Source organism: Camelus dromedarius, chromosome 15 (assembly GCF_036321535.1).
Source record: "Camelus dromedarius isolate mCamDro1 chromosome 15, mCamDro1.pat, whole genome shotgun sequence".
Taxonomy (NCBI): Eukaryota; Metazoa; Chordata; class Mammalia; order Artiodactyla; family Camelidae; genus Camelus; species Camelus dromedarius.
Window position 1 is genome coordinate 45469112 of NC_087450.1, and position 17849 is coordinate 45486960.

General features: G+C 49.6%; 1 protein-coding gene across 6 annotated transcripts; it reads right to left on the minus strand.

Moving 5' to 3' along the window:
• Positions 1-82: 82 nt before the first annotated feature.
• On the minus strand, positions 83-17437 carry AGBL5 (AGBL carboxypeptidase 5). Of its 6 annotated transcripts, XR_004141480.2 has the most exons (16): positions 17316-17437; positions 15904-16164; positions 15489-15660; positions 15008-15171; positions 14268-14445; positions 13836-14014; positions 12966-13422; positions 12305-12474; positions 11835-11970; positions 10995-11197; positions 10227-10441; positions 2859-3011; positions 1698-1810; positions 1348-1394; positions 728-858; positions 219-356 (listed from the first exon to the last, which is right to left on the minus strand). XR_004141480.2 is itself a non-coding variant. In XM_031466739.2 (15 exons), the coding sequence occupies exons 2-15, from the start codon at positions 16116-16118 to the stop codon at positions 185-187; spliced, it is 2658 nt and encodes an 885-aa protein (XP_031322599.2). In that variant the 5' UTR covers positions 16119-16164; positions 17316-17437; the 3' UTR covers positions 83-184. The 6 variants fall into 6 exon arrangements, 5 of the variants coding, with proteins under 5 accessions (XP_031322599.2, XP_064350733.1, XP_031322600.2 ...); XM_031466739.2 differs by lacking the exon at positions 1348-1394 and having other exon boundaries at positions 83-356; XM_064494663.1 differs by lacking the exon at positions 728-858 and having other exon boundaries at positions 83-356.
• Between the last annotated feature and the right edge of the window lie 412 nt (positions 17438-17849).

The window sequence follows — 17849 nt, forward strand, 5'->3', positions numbered from 1 at the left end:
AGGGGTGGCAAGTCCCTGCTTTGTCTGTCTCAGGGTGATGCTCTGCAATGCCTCAGAACACTGTGGCTGGTGTCCCAAGGAGTTATGGTTGTCACGTGGAATCAGCAGCTGAGGAACAAGACTAGCACATTTCTCAGTGTGTTCCCCATCTTGGGACTGTATCCTGGGCATGAAGGTCAAGACATCAGACCCGGGGAGAGACAGTGAGTGGGGGAGATTTAGGGACGAAACAAACCTCTGTTTGGCTCAAGGGCCCCCTGCTGTAACAAATCCGGGACTGGGAGTCTGACAGACTACAGGAAATAGGAGAAAAGGCAGGGGCGGAGCGGGGCCGTGAGGGCCTGGCCTGGGGCAGCCTGCAATAGAGAAAAGAGAGGAATCAGGGTTGTGAAAACTCTGCCCTTCTGATCTGTTAGCCAGGGGCTGGGAGATGAGAGAGGCAGGATAGGTGAGGACAGGCAGTTTGAGTACTGCACAGTGGACCGATCCTGGAACCAGCCAGCTCCAAGGCCGTAGGCCCTAACTAGAGGTTGTTTTCTTGTCCGCTGGAGTGAAGACTGAGGGAACAAGGGGAAAAAAATCAGGGACTAGATTCTTAATGAAAGCACATTTAGTCTTTTTGTGGTCAAAGGGAGTAGGGAAGGAAGAAAATGATTCTGAATGGTAGAAATGAAGTTGAGGGGCCAGAAGTGAGAGGTGGGGTGAGGGACTGGACCCCGGTGCTCACAGTGGTGCAGAGCGGGGTCCCAGCTCCGGCTCATTGCTCTCCCTGGTCTGAGGGATAGGGGATGTGGGGCCAGAAGAGCCTTTCATCCCTCTGCGAGTCGGCGGTGAGCCCTGGCCCAACCTGGGCCTAGCCTGTGTGGACAGGGCGTGGGATAAGAGGCTGGATTCTTCCATGAACTCTTTTGCTTCAAAGTTTACTTCTAGAGTTTCCACATGTATGAGTGTAGTATTGGGGTCAACATGGGTACTGGGACCTTGAATTCCTGGGCACTGTTCCTAGCTGACAGGGTAAGGCAGGATAATAGCTAGAAAACTGTGGGGTTCAGTCTATGAATACTCCAAGCCTTTCTGAACTAAGGGAGGCAAAAGGACCCAGCATTTAAGCACCACGGCTATACCATGGCCAAGATCTGGCTGAGTAAAGCACTGTGTGGAAAAATGGAGGATTAGTAAATCTCCCTCAGAGCCTTCTGTGTCTCAGCCCCTGCCGGAGTACCTTAAGCTTCACCCATCCAGTCAGCTTCTGCCTGTACCCAACTTTAGCCAACCTAGCCTGGGGATCTGGACTGAATTGGAGTTGGTGGCATGGCTGTTCCTAGGAGCAGCAACCAGATGTGTTACCTGGGGAATCCGGGACCCCTCCTGGCGGGAACTCTCCTCGGGCAGGTCTGGGCAGAAAGAGAGGAGAAGCTAAGGGCAGGGGCAGGCAAAGCCAAAGCTAGCAGGCTGAGGTTAGGGTGTATCTGGCAGGGATACTGGGGTTGGAAGCAAGCAAGAGTCCCGGCTGAAGGAGACGGGGGACACTGGACAGACAGACACTCAGGCATCAGAGCAGCTCTCTGCTGTAGTTGTGGGGAGTGGGTGTAAAGCAGTGCTAGGGGTTTTCCCTTCCACTACCCAGGTAAACAGCACCTTGCTGGGCTCTGCCAGAGTTGTTATGCTGGGGACTGGGGAAAGACCCAAAATGTTACCTGCAGTCGGGTCCTGATACAGGGGATCCGAGGTCCAGCTCCTAGCAGACCTTTCCCAATCACCACGACAGCTTCTGGCTTGTCCCCTGAGGACAGGAATGAGCAGCTGCTCCCTAGGGAACAAAGGAAACTGGTATCAGGATGGGGCCATGGAGAAAGGGAGGTAACTTCCTTTAGATCAGGTTTTCTCAATATTGGCAATACTGGCACTTGGGGATGGATAATTCTTTGTTGTGGGCGGCTGCCTTGTGTGTTTTAGGATATTCAGCAGCATCCCTGGCCTTTACCCAGTAGATAGCATTTCCTCCCCTCCCCTCTCCCCACTGTAATGACCAAAATCTCTCCAGACGTTACTAAATATCCTCTAGTCAGCAGAATTGCCCCTGACTGAGAAGCATGACATGCTCTAATCTGGTCCAAGGGGTGGACCAGCACCTTGGAGCTTAAATCAGAGCCCACTCAAGCTGAACTGCTCTGAATTTATAGACCTTAGAGTTATCACAGTCATATATGTAAGCATGTGAGGATCAAGTGAGCGGTACCCAAGACTGGTTAACAGGTTGGGAGTGGTAGGCTCTGAGGGAGGTAGAAGATGTTAGACTGGAGTCTTAGAAATCATTCCCGTCCAGTCCTTCACACAACTTAAAAGGAGAGCAGATGACCTAGGCTCTGTATGGATGATATGGTCATATAACATTTGCAGTGATGACACGTGAAAGGCCTATGCTTTTTTTCATTCTTCAGTTTTGTCTAATGTTGCCCAGCTCTTGGAGTCAGGGAGCTTGAATAAGAGCAGGTAGGAAAAGTCCTCAGGTTCCTCAACTGTAAAAGTAAAGATTAAACAAGATAATGTGCTTAGAGCAGTGCCTGCCAAATAGCAAACACTCAATAAATGGTAACTCTTATTTTATTATACAAAGATGTTCATTAAACCCCAGCTTCCTGTACAAGGGCATCAATGTTAGGGGTTTAGGATAATCCAGGAGGATAACTGATGCCCCTGGTCTGGAGTGGCCTGCATTACATCAAGTCAAGAAGGAGGTCCAGGTCACGTGGCAGCAGAGATTTCCTCAAGCCTAGTCAGGAGCCTGGTCTACGCCCTGGGAGGTAAGAAAGGAAGGAGGCTGGCCAACCCAGATTTCAGCGGCAGTGGGTACAGACCTGCTATGCTGAGTGAATTGGGCAGTAGGCAGGAGCCCATGCTGTGTGAAGAGACTGGGTTAGAACTAGCAGGAGCTGGGGATGGGGCCAGGCTGCTTGATGTAGGGTGATGGGTCAGTGGCTGCTGCCGTCTCCTGTCCTGGCTTCGGGGCTCTGAGTGGAAGGGACATAAGCAGATAAAAGGGCAAGTAAGAGGCATTGTCACTCCACTGCCCCACTGGCTCTCCTTGGTCAGAAGATGCTGGTTTTCAAGCTTGTCATCACACCAGCATTCCTCTTCTGAAGTAAATCTAAGTTGGATAGAATGACAGCTAATAATTTATTCCAGCTATCCAGTTTTCATCCAGCCCTCATCCTACTTCACCTCTCTGTAGCTGACCAACTACTCACCCACCAGTTCATCCTTCTGGAATATAAGTTAGAGCTTGGCTTTCCTAGGTTCTCCTCTTACCTCTAACTGCTCCTCTTCAACTACTTGCCCTGCTCCTTAACTGTCAGTGGTCCCCACCATTTATCCTTGGTCCTCTCTTGCTCTCCATGCTCAAAACTCCCAAGTCTCCCTCTAGCCCTTCGTTCCTGAACTGCAGTTCTAACCTCTACTGGGTGTTTCTACTGGCAGTCTCTCATGACCCAAACAAAATTCGTTTTCTCCTCCCTTTCTTTTGTTCTCCCCGTTTTGGTGAAGAATCTTCTAGAAATCTTGTTTCAATTCTACTTCTGCCTTCACTTGAATTCCTCCTTTACTCTCCCTTGCCCATGTCTAGATAAGGTCTTTATCTCTCATCCAGGCTTTTGAAAAAAATTCCCCACTGGTTTCCCTAGCTTGAATCTCTTCCCTTTTACAATCCATCCTTCACACAGATGCCAGACATTATTACTCTAAAATGCAGACCTGAACAAAAATCATTTTGGCTCAGGCAAGGGGGAGATACTGAAGGTGTTTTAAGTGATTAAGTCTAAACCTTTTAATACGGCATTCAAAGCCCTGCCCACTCTGGTTCCAGTCTGCACATCCTTAGTAGGATGCTGACTTGATCCTTCACATCCTCTGCTCTAGCCTCTGTGGCTACTAGCTGTGTGGTTCCTCTACATTGTCTGCTTCCTCTTCTAGTGAAACCCTGGACTTCTTATATGTCCCATCTCAAATGTCACCTCTGTGAAGTGTCCTTGAGCATTAACAGTAGAACTAATTGTTCCATCTTCTTTCATTGTCCTTTGTTCAGTTGGCTAGTAATTGTTTATGGTTTGTCTTCTTAATTAAATGTTGGTACATGTAAAGTACTTACAATAGTCCTGGCACACAGGAAGTGCTCAATATATGTTAACTAATATTCTCATTGGAACTTGAGTCTCTTGAGGGTAGAGACCGTGTCCTCTCCAATACTGTATATCCCAGTGCCTATAAAGTACTGCCTGGAAAACCAGAGACTTTAGTAAACATTTTGTTTGCCCAGATAGCAGACACCCAGTGTAGACCATGAGCTGACTAAGGGCATATGGTTATACTCTATGGGGTAGCTGTCCTGGTCTATTTGTGGCTACAGCCTCACTGCTACAGGTTCCAAATGGTGGGGTCCCAGTCGGGTAGATGGTGACTAGACGGGGGAGGGAGGCTTTGAGGCTTGGCAGGTCCTTATCACAGAGGGACAGCAGGTACCAAATGCTCTCAGACCAAATGAGCTATTAACCTTTGTGGAGCTGAATTTGACAACAGTTCCAGGATGCCAGTTAACGCCTAAAAGCAACATGTGTTACATGTGAAAAGCCTCCGGCCTAGGAAGTAGGTGACAGTAACTTCATCTTGTCTGGCTACACTAGCAGTGACAAGGTGACTTCTGGAGGATCCCAAACCAAATTTTTAAAAATTGATACTTGAATGAATAAAGACTAGAAGAAAGGGAAAGATCTCACGATGGAAGCTGCTCTAGCTTTGAGTTTGCTGAGGTGCTGGGTACCAGTTAGAGTCTAAGACCATAGCCAGGAGTCAAAAACAACCAGCTCTTAGGGGGCCGGTAGGGGGGCTAGTAATAACAGAAGTCAGATTCATGGCCACACTCAAAAAACTTGAAACATTACCCACTACCAATGACTTAGAGGTACTGTAGAGCCCAGACCTGGCTGATTCTTTGGTTAAAACAGGGATGTCAAGATGATGTCAAGTGATTGTGCACAGCAGGCAGAAATAATGAACTTTATGTCAGAAGGGGAAATAACAGGCTTCTAGATGATGTGAGAAATACCTATACACAGAAGCATGCTGAAACCATGTTAAGGGATGAAGCCTCACTCCACCCCCAAGAAAGAATGTGAGGGAGAGCAAGCAAGAAAGTGAATGAAGGCCTCTGGGACATTTGTAGGTTCTAGTAAGAAACTGAGTAATGCTCAAGAAAGTACAAAGCAAAACAGGCAAATAATGTAAAAAATGTCAGTGTGAAATGTGGGGATCATGGGAAAGATAACAGGATACAACTCAGGAATCCTGCCCTCAAAGAGTTTCAGGATAGGAGATAAGGTCTGGTTTCGGAGAAAGGCCAGGTCTGAAAAGTGTAAGGCATGAAAATATAGCATTTCAATCATCACTTAAAAGACTGTCTTAAGATCTGGCTGGGCCTTCCTGTAAATTTGGCAGTGTAAGCACAGCCCAGTTTCTCATGTTTTGACTTTTGGGCGCTAGTATAATCCAGGCCTACTCAGTCCCCATTGAGACAAGAATTAAAGAGAGGAGCCGCAACTCTCTTCTTTCTTGGTTCTAAGCTATAGAAACAGCAGCTTAAGGCTGAGCACAAGTGATGGTATGACCAGCTCTGCGTCCAGAGGTTGTGAGATGGTGTTTTATGGTAACTAGCAATAGGTTCCATTTGGGAGTGGCAGGACAGTCCGGGGATGGAGGTCTGAGATGTAGAGCCAGACTGACCTCACCATTGTATAAGTCAGAATGGATATTCTAAGGGCTCACAATTCAGAGGAGCAGTTATGTAACTTGCGCCTAGGTCCTGCATCAGCCCCCTGAAACATCTTTAGAACTGTCCCTACAGGTAGCAACCCAGATCCCACTGGATCCCTAGGATGATTGCAGACCCAATTTATGCCCTCTGACAGGTGGACAGGTGAGACCTTCATTCTGCTCCCAATTCTTGCCTTTAACTTGTTCAACAAATATTTGCTGATCATTTAATAAGTCCCGAGTATGGTGCTAGGTGCTAAGGGAATAAACAGATGTATTAGGAGATGTTTCCTGCTGTCAAATATGTTTTAATCCATTATTTAATATGAAACTTTCTTGCAGTGGAAAAAGTAAAAGTGGTCATGGTGCAGAAGGCCCTTCTCCTATGTCCTTTGACTCACTTCTCAAAGGAAACTCCACTCACCATTGGACTTTAGCTGCTCTACCAAAAGCTACCTGTCAGCTGAGACCAGGCATCACAGAGGCCAGGGAGGAATTCTAGTAACCTCAGCTTTAAGTGCAGGGGCTGGGAGGGAGTGGCAGTGGTAGGCTGACAGCCAAAGGCTCCAGCCTGTACACTTACGCCTTTGGTCTTTTACACCAGTATCCCAATGGGTAGGGTAGAGGGCCAGGGAATGAGTTTCAGTTATTAAGACTTGCTTGAATCCAGGGCCAGGATTAGGATGAAGTGAATGAGGCACCTAGGGTACAATTAAGGACGCCCTTGCCCGACCCTGAGAGCTAGTGAAATTGTGTGTCCTGGGCCCCTCACTGGCCTCACTCTAGTCCCTGCCCTGTTTTTATCAACACAGTTAACAGGAGAAGCTGGTTTACTACCTGCCCTCTCCCCAGCAGGTCCTCCTTTGAGCTGTCTGCATCTGCTTTTACACCAGTATCTTGCAGACTTCAGCTGTTACGTTAGCTATTCCCCAGTGGTCTCTCATCTGCACTTCTGAGACCTGCAGACAAGAACTTGACCATGAGTCTGGGAAGGTGGTTCTTGGCCTGTTTTGGAGCAGGGGAAGAATAAGGTAAAGAAGATCCTGGCACTAATGTCAGGGGTGTGCTGGGAGGCAAAGCTTACTCAGGCTTCCAGCCTCCTTCCCCAGCAACATTCCTGTTCACCCCAAGTTAGCTACTTTTTGACTTTCTAAAATGTCATCCCCCAACCTCTGAGGACAGAACCTGCCAGACTAGTTCCCTGAATCTCTGCCCTAAGTTTTTGGCTGGGCTACCTAGATCTTTTCTGAAATTTCTACTCTCAAATTTTCTGGATAGCCCAATCTCATGTTTTGTTCTAGCCAATAAAGGAGAGTCATTAATTAAATGTGATATAATTTATATACATTAGTGGAAATTTTCTTACAAGTAAGTTCACAAGTGAAAAACTTTAACACAATCCTAATCTTTGGGTTTGGAAAGTATATTTATAGTTGTTTTATGGTTAGATCTTAGAGATACGAGGGTTGTGTTCTTTCTATATTGGAAGACAAAAGTATGCCTTGATATGGCATGGGCGAAGGACCCAAATGTGTGGAACCAAGGAAATGGCTACAGCACAGGACAAATCACACCAAACAAAATAAACAAGTTTTTCCAAGGGTTAGTTGAAGATGCCAAGTTCAAATACCACAGTATGCATCACAGGACCCTATCCCAAGCAGGGCCAGTCTCCCATCCTGGAGTCACAATCACGAACTTTAAGAGATGAAGCAGCAAAAATTTTAGCACCAGCAAAGGCTCAGGAGAACATAGGAGTCAAGATTCCTGGCTCTGACCTTTCAACTCTTTAAAGTATTCCTGTTTGGTATTATTAGGAACCTTCTTGATCCTTTGACTTTAGAGACAGTTTCTTAGTTCTTACAAATACTTATGCAAGTCCTTAGGGTGTCTCTGAACTCAAACTCTGTTTCTGCTTTTAAGCTCATTCCTCTGGGGGAACATAGCTTCTCACTTGGTTTCACCTGCACCTGTATGTGGATGACTGGCAGATCCAACCCTGATGTCACCTTTTTACAGTTTGGCCCTTTTTCTGATTGTGGGGGGTATCCATGTAGATAGCCCATGACATCTAAGCATGTCTAAAATAGATAAACTCAGCACTTTTCTTCTATCAATGTCTTAATGTCATCATGACTTTCTCCTTTAGCATAGTCTTGAAGCTCTCTTAATTCATCTTTCTTCCACCATCACTGAATCCTGCTACTTCTGCTTCTAATATGTACATTCATCACTCCTTTCCAGACTCTGGTACAGGCACCAGTCATCTCATGTATAAACTACTGCAAGAATCCCCCCTCCTCCTCCCTGCCTGATGTATACAGCTCACAGACAGCTCTCCTAAGCAAATCCTGTGTTCCCATCATTCTCAGAAGCTCAGTTGTTGCCATATGTCTTGTTAACTCATAATCTTTGTTTTCAGGACATTTGAACTTCTTCCACCTCTCTTCCCCTGGTTTCTGTGTGAAGGGCTTGGCCCTTCAAGCTAGCTAGTGTGCATGCTTCCTGTCCTCTCTACGCAGCAGCTCTGGTCCTGGCTATCACTGTCATGTTTGGAATGTTCTGTCAAACCATATACCACCACCCATTCTTCAAAACCGTTTCTCAACTGCTCATTCTTTGGGTAATTACTCTTGTGTTTATCTACAGCAGTGGCTCCCCAAGTTCCCTGTTTGTAATGAGTGTGTGCTTTTACGCTGTGTTTACCGCCCTGTGTCCCCTATCAAGTTTCAGATCAGTCAACCAGGAATTCCTCTTTATGGTCTAGGCCTATTTTCTATCAGTTATTTGGGGGAAGTTATAAAGAAACAGAAGACATGTCTCTCACTCAAGGAGCTTAATACAGCACTCTGCATTGGGAGTGGGTGGGCAGGGAAGATGTTAATAAAATATTGATTAAAGACTGCCTAGAATCCTCCAATGATGGCTAGAAAAGGCTCTTTACTATTTCCCTTTTGTAGTCAGGGAAAGAGAACTTACAGTGCTGATATTCCTTCCTGGGAACTATGAGTTAAGGGGGAAAGAAATTAAAAGAAGAAATAACTATCCAGATTTCAGATCAGAAACTCAAGTATACTGGAGCATGAAAAGATGTAAGTTTAAATAACTGCCACTTAACAGCTGTGCAATCCTGGACAAGTTATCATTAAACACCCTCAGTTTCCTCATCAGGAAAGTGGAAATGCCGTCTATCCCACAGGGTTCTTATGAGAATTAAATGAAATATATATGTGATACTGTTTTGTTTACTGTTTACTGCTATTTAAATATAAGGCATTGTTATTGCTTAGATACTCTCCTCCAATCAAAAACAATGCAAAGTGTCCTTTCCCAGTGAAGATGGACTGTCAAAGAGTGGGGCTTGGAACATAAGCAGAGGTAACTATGGTGCCCATCGTGGACAGAATATCTTACTGGTCAAAGCTAGTAAGGACACTGCTCTCTCTCCTGTGGCTGCTCTAACTAGTGCAGCCAGATTTCACAGCCCCTGACCCCAAGGCATGTTTCTGCTCTGCATCAAAAGCTTTGATGCGAGCTGAGTAGCAGGGAAGTGCTAACAAGGATGAGTGCAGCTTGAGACAAGCAGAGCTTGTTCTAGCATGTAAGCCTCCATACTCTGGCAAGATTTATGTCGCCCAGAAACCGTATACAATGTTGATTTGCGATTTAGTGTTACTTCCAGAAGTGGCACTACAAAATAGTATCCCTGCTCCAGGTCAGGCCACTCCCCAGGAATGGCTCTGTAGTCCCTTCCTCTTCTTTTCCCCTAAAGAACCATCTGTTTCTGGGATACATTTTGACCCAGAATCTCTTGTCTTATCAAGCAGGGTCTCCTTGGCCAAACCTAGGGGCACAGTTTAGCAGTTATGACCACTGCTGGAAGGGGCTAGACTGCCGCTTTGTAAGCCTGGAACAGAAGCTGTCTGTTGTTCCATTTTTCTTGGGAAGAGCTGAAATCCTTCTGATAACGCTTTCTGAACAGGCTCTGAAGCCAGGAACAATTTCAGCCCATAGAGACCCTGCATAGGACTCTCGATCTGTCTACAGTGCAGCAATTTGGATGGTGAGGCACTTCCTACACTGTTCCCAACGAGACAGAGCAACCCTGTCCTTGATGCGCAGGCTCCTTGTCTCGGCGTGACCCCGCTCTAGCCAGTGTTCCTTTGTTGGAAACTCCCTTGCCTCCCAGCATGTGCTGAAACCCAGAGAGCCCGGACTCCCGCCTATGCCACATACAGTACCGTCTGGAGCTCATGCCGCAGGGAACACCAAGGTCGCAGGAGAGGCTGCAGATTCTGCTATAAACTAATTTTATTGATTCACCCCTTGGTCCCAGGCCAAGTGTGCATCTTCAAGCTCTCATTTTCCCCAGCAATGCCCCAAACAACTGAACACCTGCTGCAGGGGCTCCCAGACTAGCTTACCTCTGACGGGGCCCAGCACCCGGTGGCTGACCTTTTGGGTGCTGGAGCCCAGGCCTGGCAGCCCTGCAGGCCGACTGCCATGAAAAGGAAAGCTGGGGGAGTTCTTCATCTGTGGAGAATTTTGTTGGCTGCTGCTGCTACCACCAGCACTTGTGCCAGTGCTAAAACTTCTCATGCGGCTCAAGGTATTTTCAGTGCAGGAAACAGGCAGCCCACTGCAAAGAAGCAGATGCTAGTTAACCCCGGGCCAGGGAGGCTGTCTCAAGTCCTTCCCCATGCTCAGTAAAGCATCACCTCTGGGATGCAAAAGCACAGGGACTCATTCCAAGGGAGCAGGGAGGGAATCGTGTCCACGATGAGGTATCTAACCTGTGGTATCTTAGGATGGCTGGGAGCCCTTGTTCACATACACCCGCTGCTCCAGACAAGATACTGAGAGCCATAAGGGCCACCTGAGCAGCTTTAACTCCCAGTAAATCCCCCCTTACTGCCTTGGTGCTGCCCTTGGACCCCTCAGTCATTAACCACCACTGGAAGCTGAGACCTGCCCCCACCCCCCAATATTTGATTTCGTGCAGGGCTCTGGAACAGAGAGTCCCCTAGCCTGCTTTTCAGATATCTAGCAAGTATGTGGTTCCAGGTAAAAGGGGAGAAGATCCCTTTTTCCAATCCTTTTAGAAGTTGGGAACACAAATTCCTTGGAACTCCTCACTCTAAAGCCCTGTTCCCCTTTCATACCCTTTCTCCCTTTTACCCTGCAGGTCTTACTTGTTACTTTTGGGTGGAGTTCGAGAGCCTCTCTTCTTGTTGACACCCGTGTTCACAGTGGTGCTCAGGCCTCGGCTGCTGCGCACGTGTTTTAGCATCCAGGCCCGGAGGTTCGTGAGGCTGCTGTGCTCTGACAGCACAATTCGGGGCCACGGATTGCATTCTGCCATGTCCAGAGCTGCAATGGCCATAGCTCGTCCCACCTGTGGGAGGAGTCTGGTTTGGCTCAGCGTCTTGGTCTTCCAACCCAGGGTGCTGTGTTGGCTTGGGGTACACAGCACAGTGGAAGGGAAGGGGAAGCCAGGCCTCAAATTTACTCAATGAGTATCCCAACTCTTGTGCCCATGTTGTTTATCACAAGTGAATTTACAGCCATTGCCTAAACCATCACCCGCCCATCTGGGGCCCTCGTCCATCGTGAGCAGGGGCAGGCGGGCCTTCTTTTGGCACCAGGAAGGAGTTCTCCCAGCAGGTGAAGGCATCTGGATCCCTTCTAGAACCCACAGCTCTTCCTTCTCCTGGTGTGCCTCCTACACCGGGGTCATCAAGAGTGAACAAACCCAACAGAAGGAGGAAGTCAATTTCAGAAGCAAGAATGTGACTCAGGTGTGCTAGGGAATTCTCTGTGGCAGGGCGGGGGGGCAGAAGTAATGCCTATTCATCCTCTCAATACCATTACAGTCAGAGGCCTGTGCCTGTTAACTGAGGAAAATAAACACGCAGTGAGATGGCGATAGTGGTGAGCCTCTCCTCAGAGGGCCTTAAAGTCAGGCAGCAGGAGTGACGGCCTCTCCAGACTTTGAGGTTCCCCCTTTCCCTACTCATGCCCTGCATTCATACCTGCTCAAACAGTTCCACAGTGTATCTGGAGGGGAAAGCCGGCGGGGGAGGGGGGCTGGCACGCCCGTTGTCATGGCAGGCGGCAGGGATGCTGTTTACTGAGCGTCCAGTGTTGTAGTTGCATTCAAGTGTGTAGCTAAGACACAGAGACCTTTATCAATGTCCTGCCTGGACAGAATCTAGACAGAACCGTGGGGGACAGACTAGGTGTTCTTAGAGATAATTGTCTGGAAAACGTGCACACAAGTAGAAAGTGCTAATCCCCAGCAACTAGCAACTGACTTTGGTACTTTACCATATTCCTAGGAAGGTCCCCAAAAGCTAGTATCCCAGACTAAAGACAGTAACACTAACTGTGAGTCTGTCTTTTGAGAAGACTTGGGCCATCCCCTGCCCCTCAAATACCCTAGACTGGGAATTGTTTTCTTTGGGAAGCTATTTCACCAACTGTATCCCAGTTTCCACCCAACCTGTGGATTATCCCTGAGGCTTTGTAGATTGCAACCCGGCCGCTTCCCTCTTTAGACTGGCCGTCTCTGCGGTCTCGGGCATACATGTTCTTCTCTGAGAAATTGCAGCCCTGGAAGTCAAAGTGGGCTGAGTTCAAGGAGATGAGCTTTGGATACAGCATATTTTCCACCTGTTTGGGAGAGGAAAAAGGCAACTCAGAAGGAGAGACAGAGAGAAAGAAGGGACGAGGGCAAGGAAGCAACAGCAAGCATGGGGCCCTATGCCTTAACACAGCAGATACCTTCAGGACCATCAGTAGTAGTCAGTGTTTCTTAAATTCTCACTGGACATTTGACATTATTTCAAGGTATTGGAAAGGTACAATTCTACCTTTCTTTAAGCTCTTCTTGTCTCCAATAATGCAAAATTCTCCTTCTCCCCTGGTTTCCCAAACTCTAGAAGAGGTTACAATACTGACAGCTTGACCCTCTTTCAAAGGGCCTGATGTAACGACTGAGACATAAGGGCCCCCTGCTGTCTCTTCTTGGCCCGGTGAAGCTCACTCAGAAGTTGTCTCCTTCTTGCAGCCTGCCAGGGCTCCTTCCCTCTGTTCACGGCCTAACCTTTACCTCCTAACCTGCAACACTTCCCACACTCACATGACATTCTGTAGATTCCTACCTGGGTGTTCTCATCACTAAAGCTGTTTCCATACATGAAGCATCCCCTTTTGGAAGCATGTCCGTGCAGGTCCACATAGTAAGCCACACCACTCTCTCTAGGGGGGATGGTGTCAGGCGCCGGCTGCTCAGCCTTAGCAGACTGGTGTGGCATAATCCACACACTGCCAGGCTTCTCTTCTGCTGGGTCAGTGTGTGTCCAGGCGTCGGGGTTATCCCCGTCAGAGGAATGCCCAAGGGGAGCTTCATTTTGGAGATTGCTGGCTTTCTCAAGGTCAGAAAAGGGAGCATCAGGAGGGAGATGGGGGCTGTGCTGGTGCTCAGAGGGACTCTGGGGGTTCAGACGGGAGTGCACATGGTGGTAGAGAAGCACAGCTTTAGCCCCGTAGATGGCCGGGTGCAGGACTGCATCAGGCTTCAGGTACTGACGGTTCAGATTCACTCCACGCGAGTCTGTGCTGTAGGGAAACAAGGGCTGAAGCAGGGTCTAGAGGGCAGAGCCAGTGAAGGGGACACTATGGTAGATGAAAAGGAGGCTAACTTATAAAATGAGAGGCTGAAGTTGCATTAGGAAAGAAAGACTTGCAGACAGGCCCTCTGCTCAGCTATCGCCTCTCTCGCAGAGACCTAAAAGACAGCTCCCTCTACCAGACGGGCCTGCAGTCATTCTGGCCCTGCTCCTTCTACAGACTGCTGCTAGATGGGCTCACACGACTTCTCAGGTCACTGGGCGATCAGATGGATCTGGCCTTGTTAGGGTGCAGGAGGACTGGGAGTACAGAAGTTAAGAGGAGAGGCCGACAGCATTTCATTGAGATGCAGGGCACGAGGGGACTGGGAACAATCCAGACAGGCTGGGGAGGCTTCTTACCGGTAGTGGCCCCGGACTACACCATCGGGGTTCAACATGGGAATCAGCTTAAAGACGAAGAGGCGACGTAGGGTTTGAGCTCGGGGGTCATCAGGTCGAAGGATGAAGTCCAGAAAGCCGTTGAAGACAAAGCTAGATGGAGTCTCCCCGGGGTGTACCCTACTGCTTAAGAAGAATATCTGAGGTGGAGAGGAGAGCAGTCATTAGCTCAGTTGCTCTATGTTCCACGGTAACAGAGAGGGGACGGCGGTGGGATGAGTTGGAAATAGCCACTGGATTTCCAGCTGGCTGAATCTGTAAACGGAGTAGAAGCTATCACACTCGCCTCAGAATGCAGGCTGAGGCTGTGTCCACACTGCCGAGCAATAACATGGCCTTCAGCCTGGAGCTGGGCACAGGCCAAGGGACTACCTTTATGCTCTTCCTACTCACCCTCTTGCCTGTGAAACAGAATGGTCGGGGGGTGGCTACATCAGGAAATAGCTGCTCTAAACGGGGCTCTCGATCTTCTCGAAGCCCATGGCAGGAACTGATCGTTAGCAGATCTACACGAAGTCCATCCAGAGAATAGCAGAGGATCTCCCGGTGGTAATAGATGGTATCCAGGGGGCTGTTGGGATAAAAATCATGAAGCCAGGAGAAGCCCCTCAAGTCCTGTCAACAGGTGGGCCTTGTCATGAGCCCAGGATTTGTAGCATCTGGTCCTGCACCCTAACCTCTGGGGCCTTACTGCCCCTCACAGTGTTAAATGAGGCTGAGGATTTGGGTGGGTCCATATGACTAGAATGCAGTATATAGGACAGAATGGACTTACTATTTTTTTCCCCCAGATTATGGCACCCTAAGATAGATGACTTTGCAGAGACACAGAGAACTGGTCTCTGTTGGGGCAGGAATAAAAGTTACGCTGAGCAATGGCAGTGCTGGCTAAATTCTGGAGCTGGGATACTAAGAGGTTTAAACTAGACAGGTGGATGAGTGGAGTGGAGTGGTGGTATGCTGAGATCAAAGTCACACAGAGACATTTATCAAAGGTACCCAAAGTCCCACGTTCTGTACAGAGAAAAGAACAGATGAGGTTTTGGTTCAGGGCCCTTAGGGCAAGTTCCAGGAGTAGCAGAGGTGCCGTCTGGCCCAGGGCTGTGTGACAAGAGTAAGAATGGGGTTGGCACCTGCTATGGGTAGGGTGGTTCTCCAGAAAGCGCTGGTCTAGCTGGTTTAGCAAATCCTGGCAGTCACTGTAGGAGAAGGGGTAGCAGAAGGCGAAGAAGGTGGTGGCCCCTCGGCCTTCCACGAAACGGTGAACAAAGGATAACACAAACTGCGTCTCTGTCATCTGAGGAGCAGAGGAGGGAGAGGGAGGGCCATCATGCCATCGGTGTCAGAACTGAGATCCTACCGGGGTCACTGAGAACTGACCTCACACCCTCATCACCTTTATTAGCTGCCCTCCCTCTGAGACTCTCCACGTGACAACCAGCTCGTTCTAGGCTTCCTGAGGCAGGGGCTTATTCTGGACTCCAGCTGGCACCAGAGGAACAAAAACCTGGCGTCCCACCTGCCCAGCACTCTGTTTCAAAGGGAACTCCTCTTTCCTTTCTCTCCTCTGCCTTTAGCACCCAAGTCTGTCTTTCCTCCTCACGGAGGACTTACCTCAAAGGTGGGCCGGTCTCGAATGCGTTCCCAGCGTGGCCGGGTGGGCAGTGTGCGCACAAAGGGGGCCATGCCCTGGGAATACAGCTTGCTTTGCTTGTTCATGTTCATAATGTTGATCTTGATGAGTTTCCCTGGAGTTCCTCCCCGGATACTGAAGTAGAACCATGACCTGAGTGCCAGAGTAAGAGAGACAGGTCATTACACATGGAGTTATGGGAGAGGGGCTATGTGGGAGAGTGGAGCAAGCCAGACTGGGAAAGGGCTGCTTAGAAAGGAGGGAAGGAAGGAGAGAGGGAGGAGGGGTGGGGGAAGAAGGGTAGTGTGCTGGCACAAACTCTAAGTCAAAGGGCTAATGGAAGCAGGGATATGGGGACAGCCCCTCTTCTTCCCCTCTCCATCACTCTACTCTTACCTGTTCCCATTCTCAAATTCTGTTTCAGCACAGTCTGGTCGGGTCCACACGTTGAACTCATAGTCAGGGGAAGAGGCAATGCTGCTGGTGGAGGCTGATGCCCCACCTGCCACTCCTTCCCCATCACTAGACACAGATTCCACCTTCTCCACGTGAGCTAGGTTCCCTGAATCAAAGCGAGAACTGAACAGCAATCCCCCACAGCGCAGCTCCATGGTGGGGCTGGGAAAGCATCCTCCTGCCCCACTCAGGCCCTGAGAGCTGGGGAAAAATTGGGGTGGGGTGGGGAGGAGAGGGAAGAAACATGAAAACAAGTTCTTTGGGTATCTCTGGGTACATAAGAGCTACTCTCAGGGAGTGCCCTAAGAAGCAAGAAGCTCTTTCCCATTAGAAAAAGTAGAAGTAGCCTTCCAGCAAAGGCCAAGAATAAGCAGTATTCTGTCCCCACAATAAGGGTTTTAACTGACCTAAAAGGACCCTATTTTACTACAGCTTGTGTATTCCAAAATGAAGTACTCAGTGGCTTAAGTTTGTTGAAAAATACTGAGCTCTAAGCTTCTTTGCAGCCCAAAGATTACAGAATACAATTAGAGAGGTCAGATTGCCCAAACCTAGCCAAGATACACCCACCACAGCACATGGCCAGCTTGAATGATGGATCATTCCGATCTCTGGTTCCTAGATGGGCTTCCCACTCTCCAGCCGAGCACAGCGGAGAGAACCAAGTTTCTAACTTTAAGTGGGCAGCTTCCTCTCTCCACTCCTTTGTCCTCACAAGTACTGACCATTCTTCTGTTGCTCCCCTGAGCCCTGGAAGGTCTAGTACTTACTTTTTGTTACTACCCAACGGCTGCTATGGAAGAAAATTAGACAGGCGTGGCCTTGGCCAAGCCAAAGAAACCGGGCAGAGCCACTTGTTCACCTGGAGGCTGTAGCTCAATTCCAGTGAGGGTACTGGGTCTATTTCCATCCCCTCCCGTCATGTAAGCACTGAAGCCCCTGAAAAAGCTACCTTGGTAGTTGTTGAGTGGGTAATAGGTGTTCTAAGCACCCCTCAAAAAAGTGGCCAATAGAGACCCACTTGGGGGCAGGGGTGTGGCTTCTCGACCCTCAACTCTGAAGGACCCTCACACACGGACCGAGCTCGCCCCGGGCAGGGTCCGGTTTGGAGGCATGGGGTGGGTCGGGGCAGCCCTCCTACACTCGAGGGAGGGTAGGAAGGCGGGGAGCAGGGGTCAGAGGTGGGGCCAACCGAAGTGGGGGTGGGGTCGGGGACAGCCCGGCCGAGGGGCAGGGTGGGGCAGCCGGGCGGTGGGGCGGGGTGGGATTCCAGAGGGGTTCCGGGCAGAAAGGGGCTGAGAAGGGGGCGGGGCCGGGCCGGCGGGGCCCGCACTCCACGCAGAGCCCCTCACCTCTCTCCGGGCCGGTGATCCCGCTCCCTCTCCCGCTAGCGAGGCGCCACCTGGGCCCCGGCACCCGGGCCCTCCGCCCAGGACCCAAACAAAACCCGAGCGCCGCGGTGCCGGGACCCCGCTCTGCCAGGAAACAAGAAGTCTCTCGCCTATTGGCCGCGGGGACAGCTGGCTACCCGCCCAGTAAAGCTTGCTGCCATTGGTCAGCACGCCGGGGTTCCCTCGCACGTTTAGCGGGTACCTGATCCTGTGCGGCTTGGGGGCTCGGCCCCCAGGCCCGGCGTGAGGGCTTCACCCGCGTCTTCTCGGAAGACGGTTAACGGCCTGCCCACACAGAGGAGGAGAAGACAAAGTGAGCAAGGACATTGGAAAAGACCCACCTGCAAAATAAAAGGACCGTGTGTAAAGCTAATCATTGGCTACCAAGCTTCTCTGTGTACTACAGCACACCCAACCGGTTCAGTAGCTCTCCCCAGGTTTGGGGATCCTACAATGCGAGGGGAAAAAACGAAGTGGAGGATGCGGGCATCGATC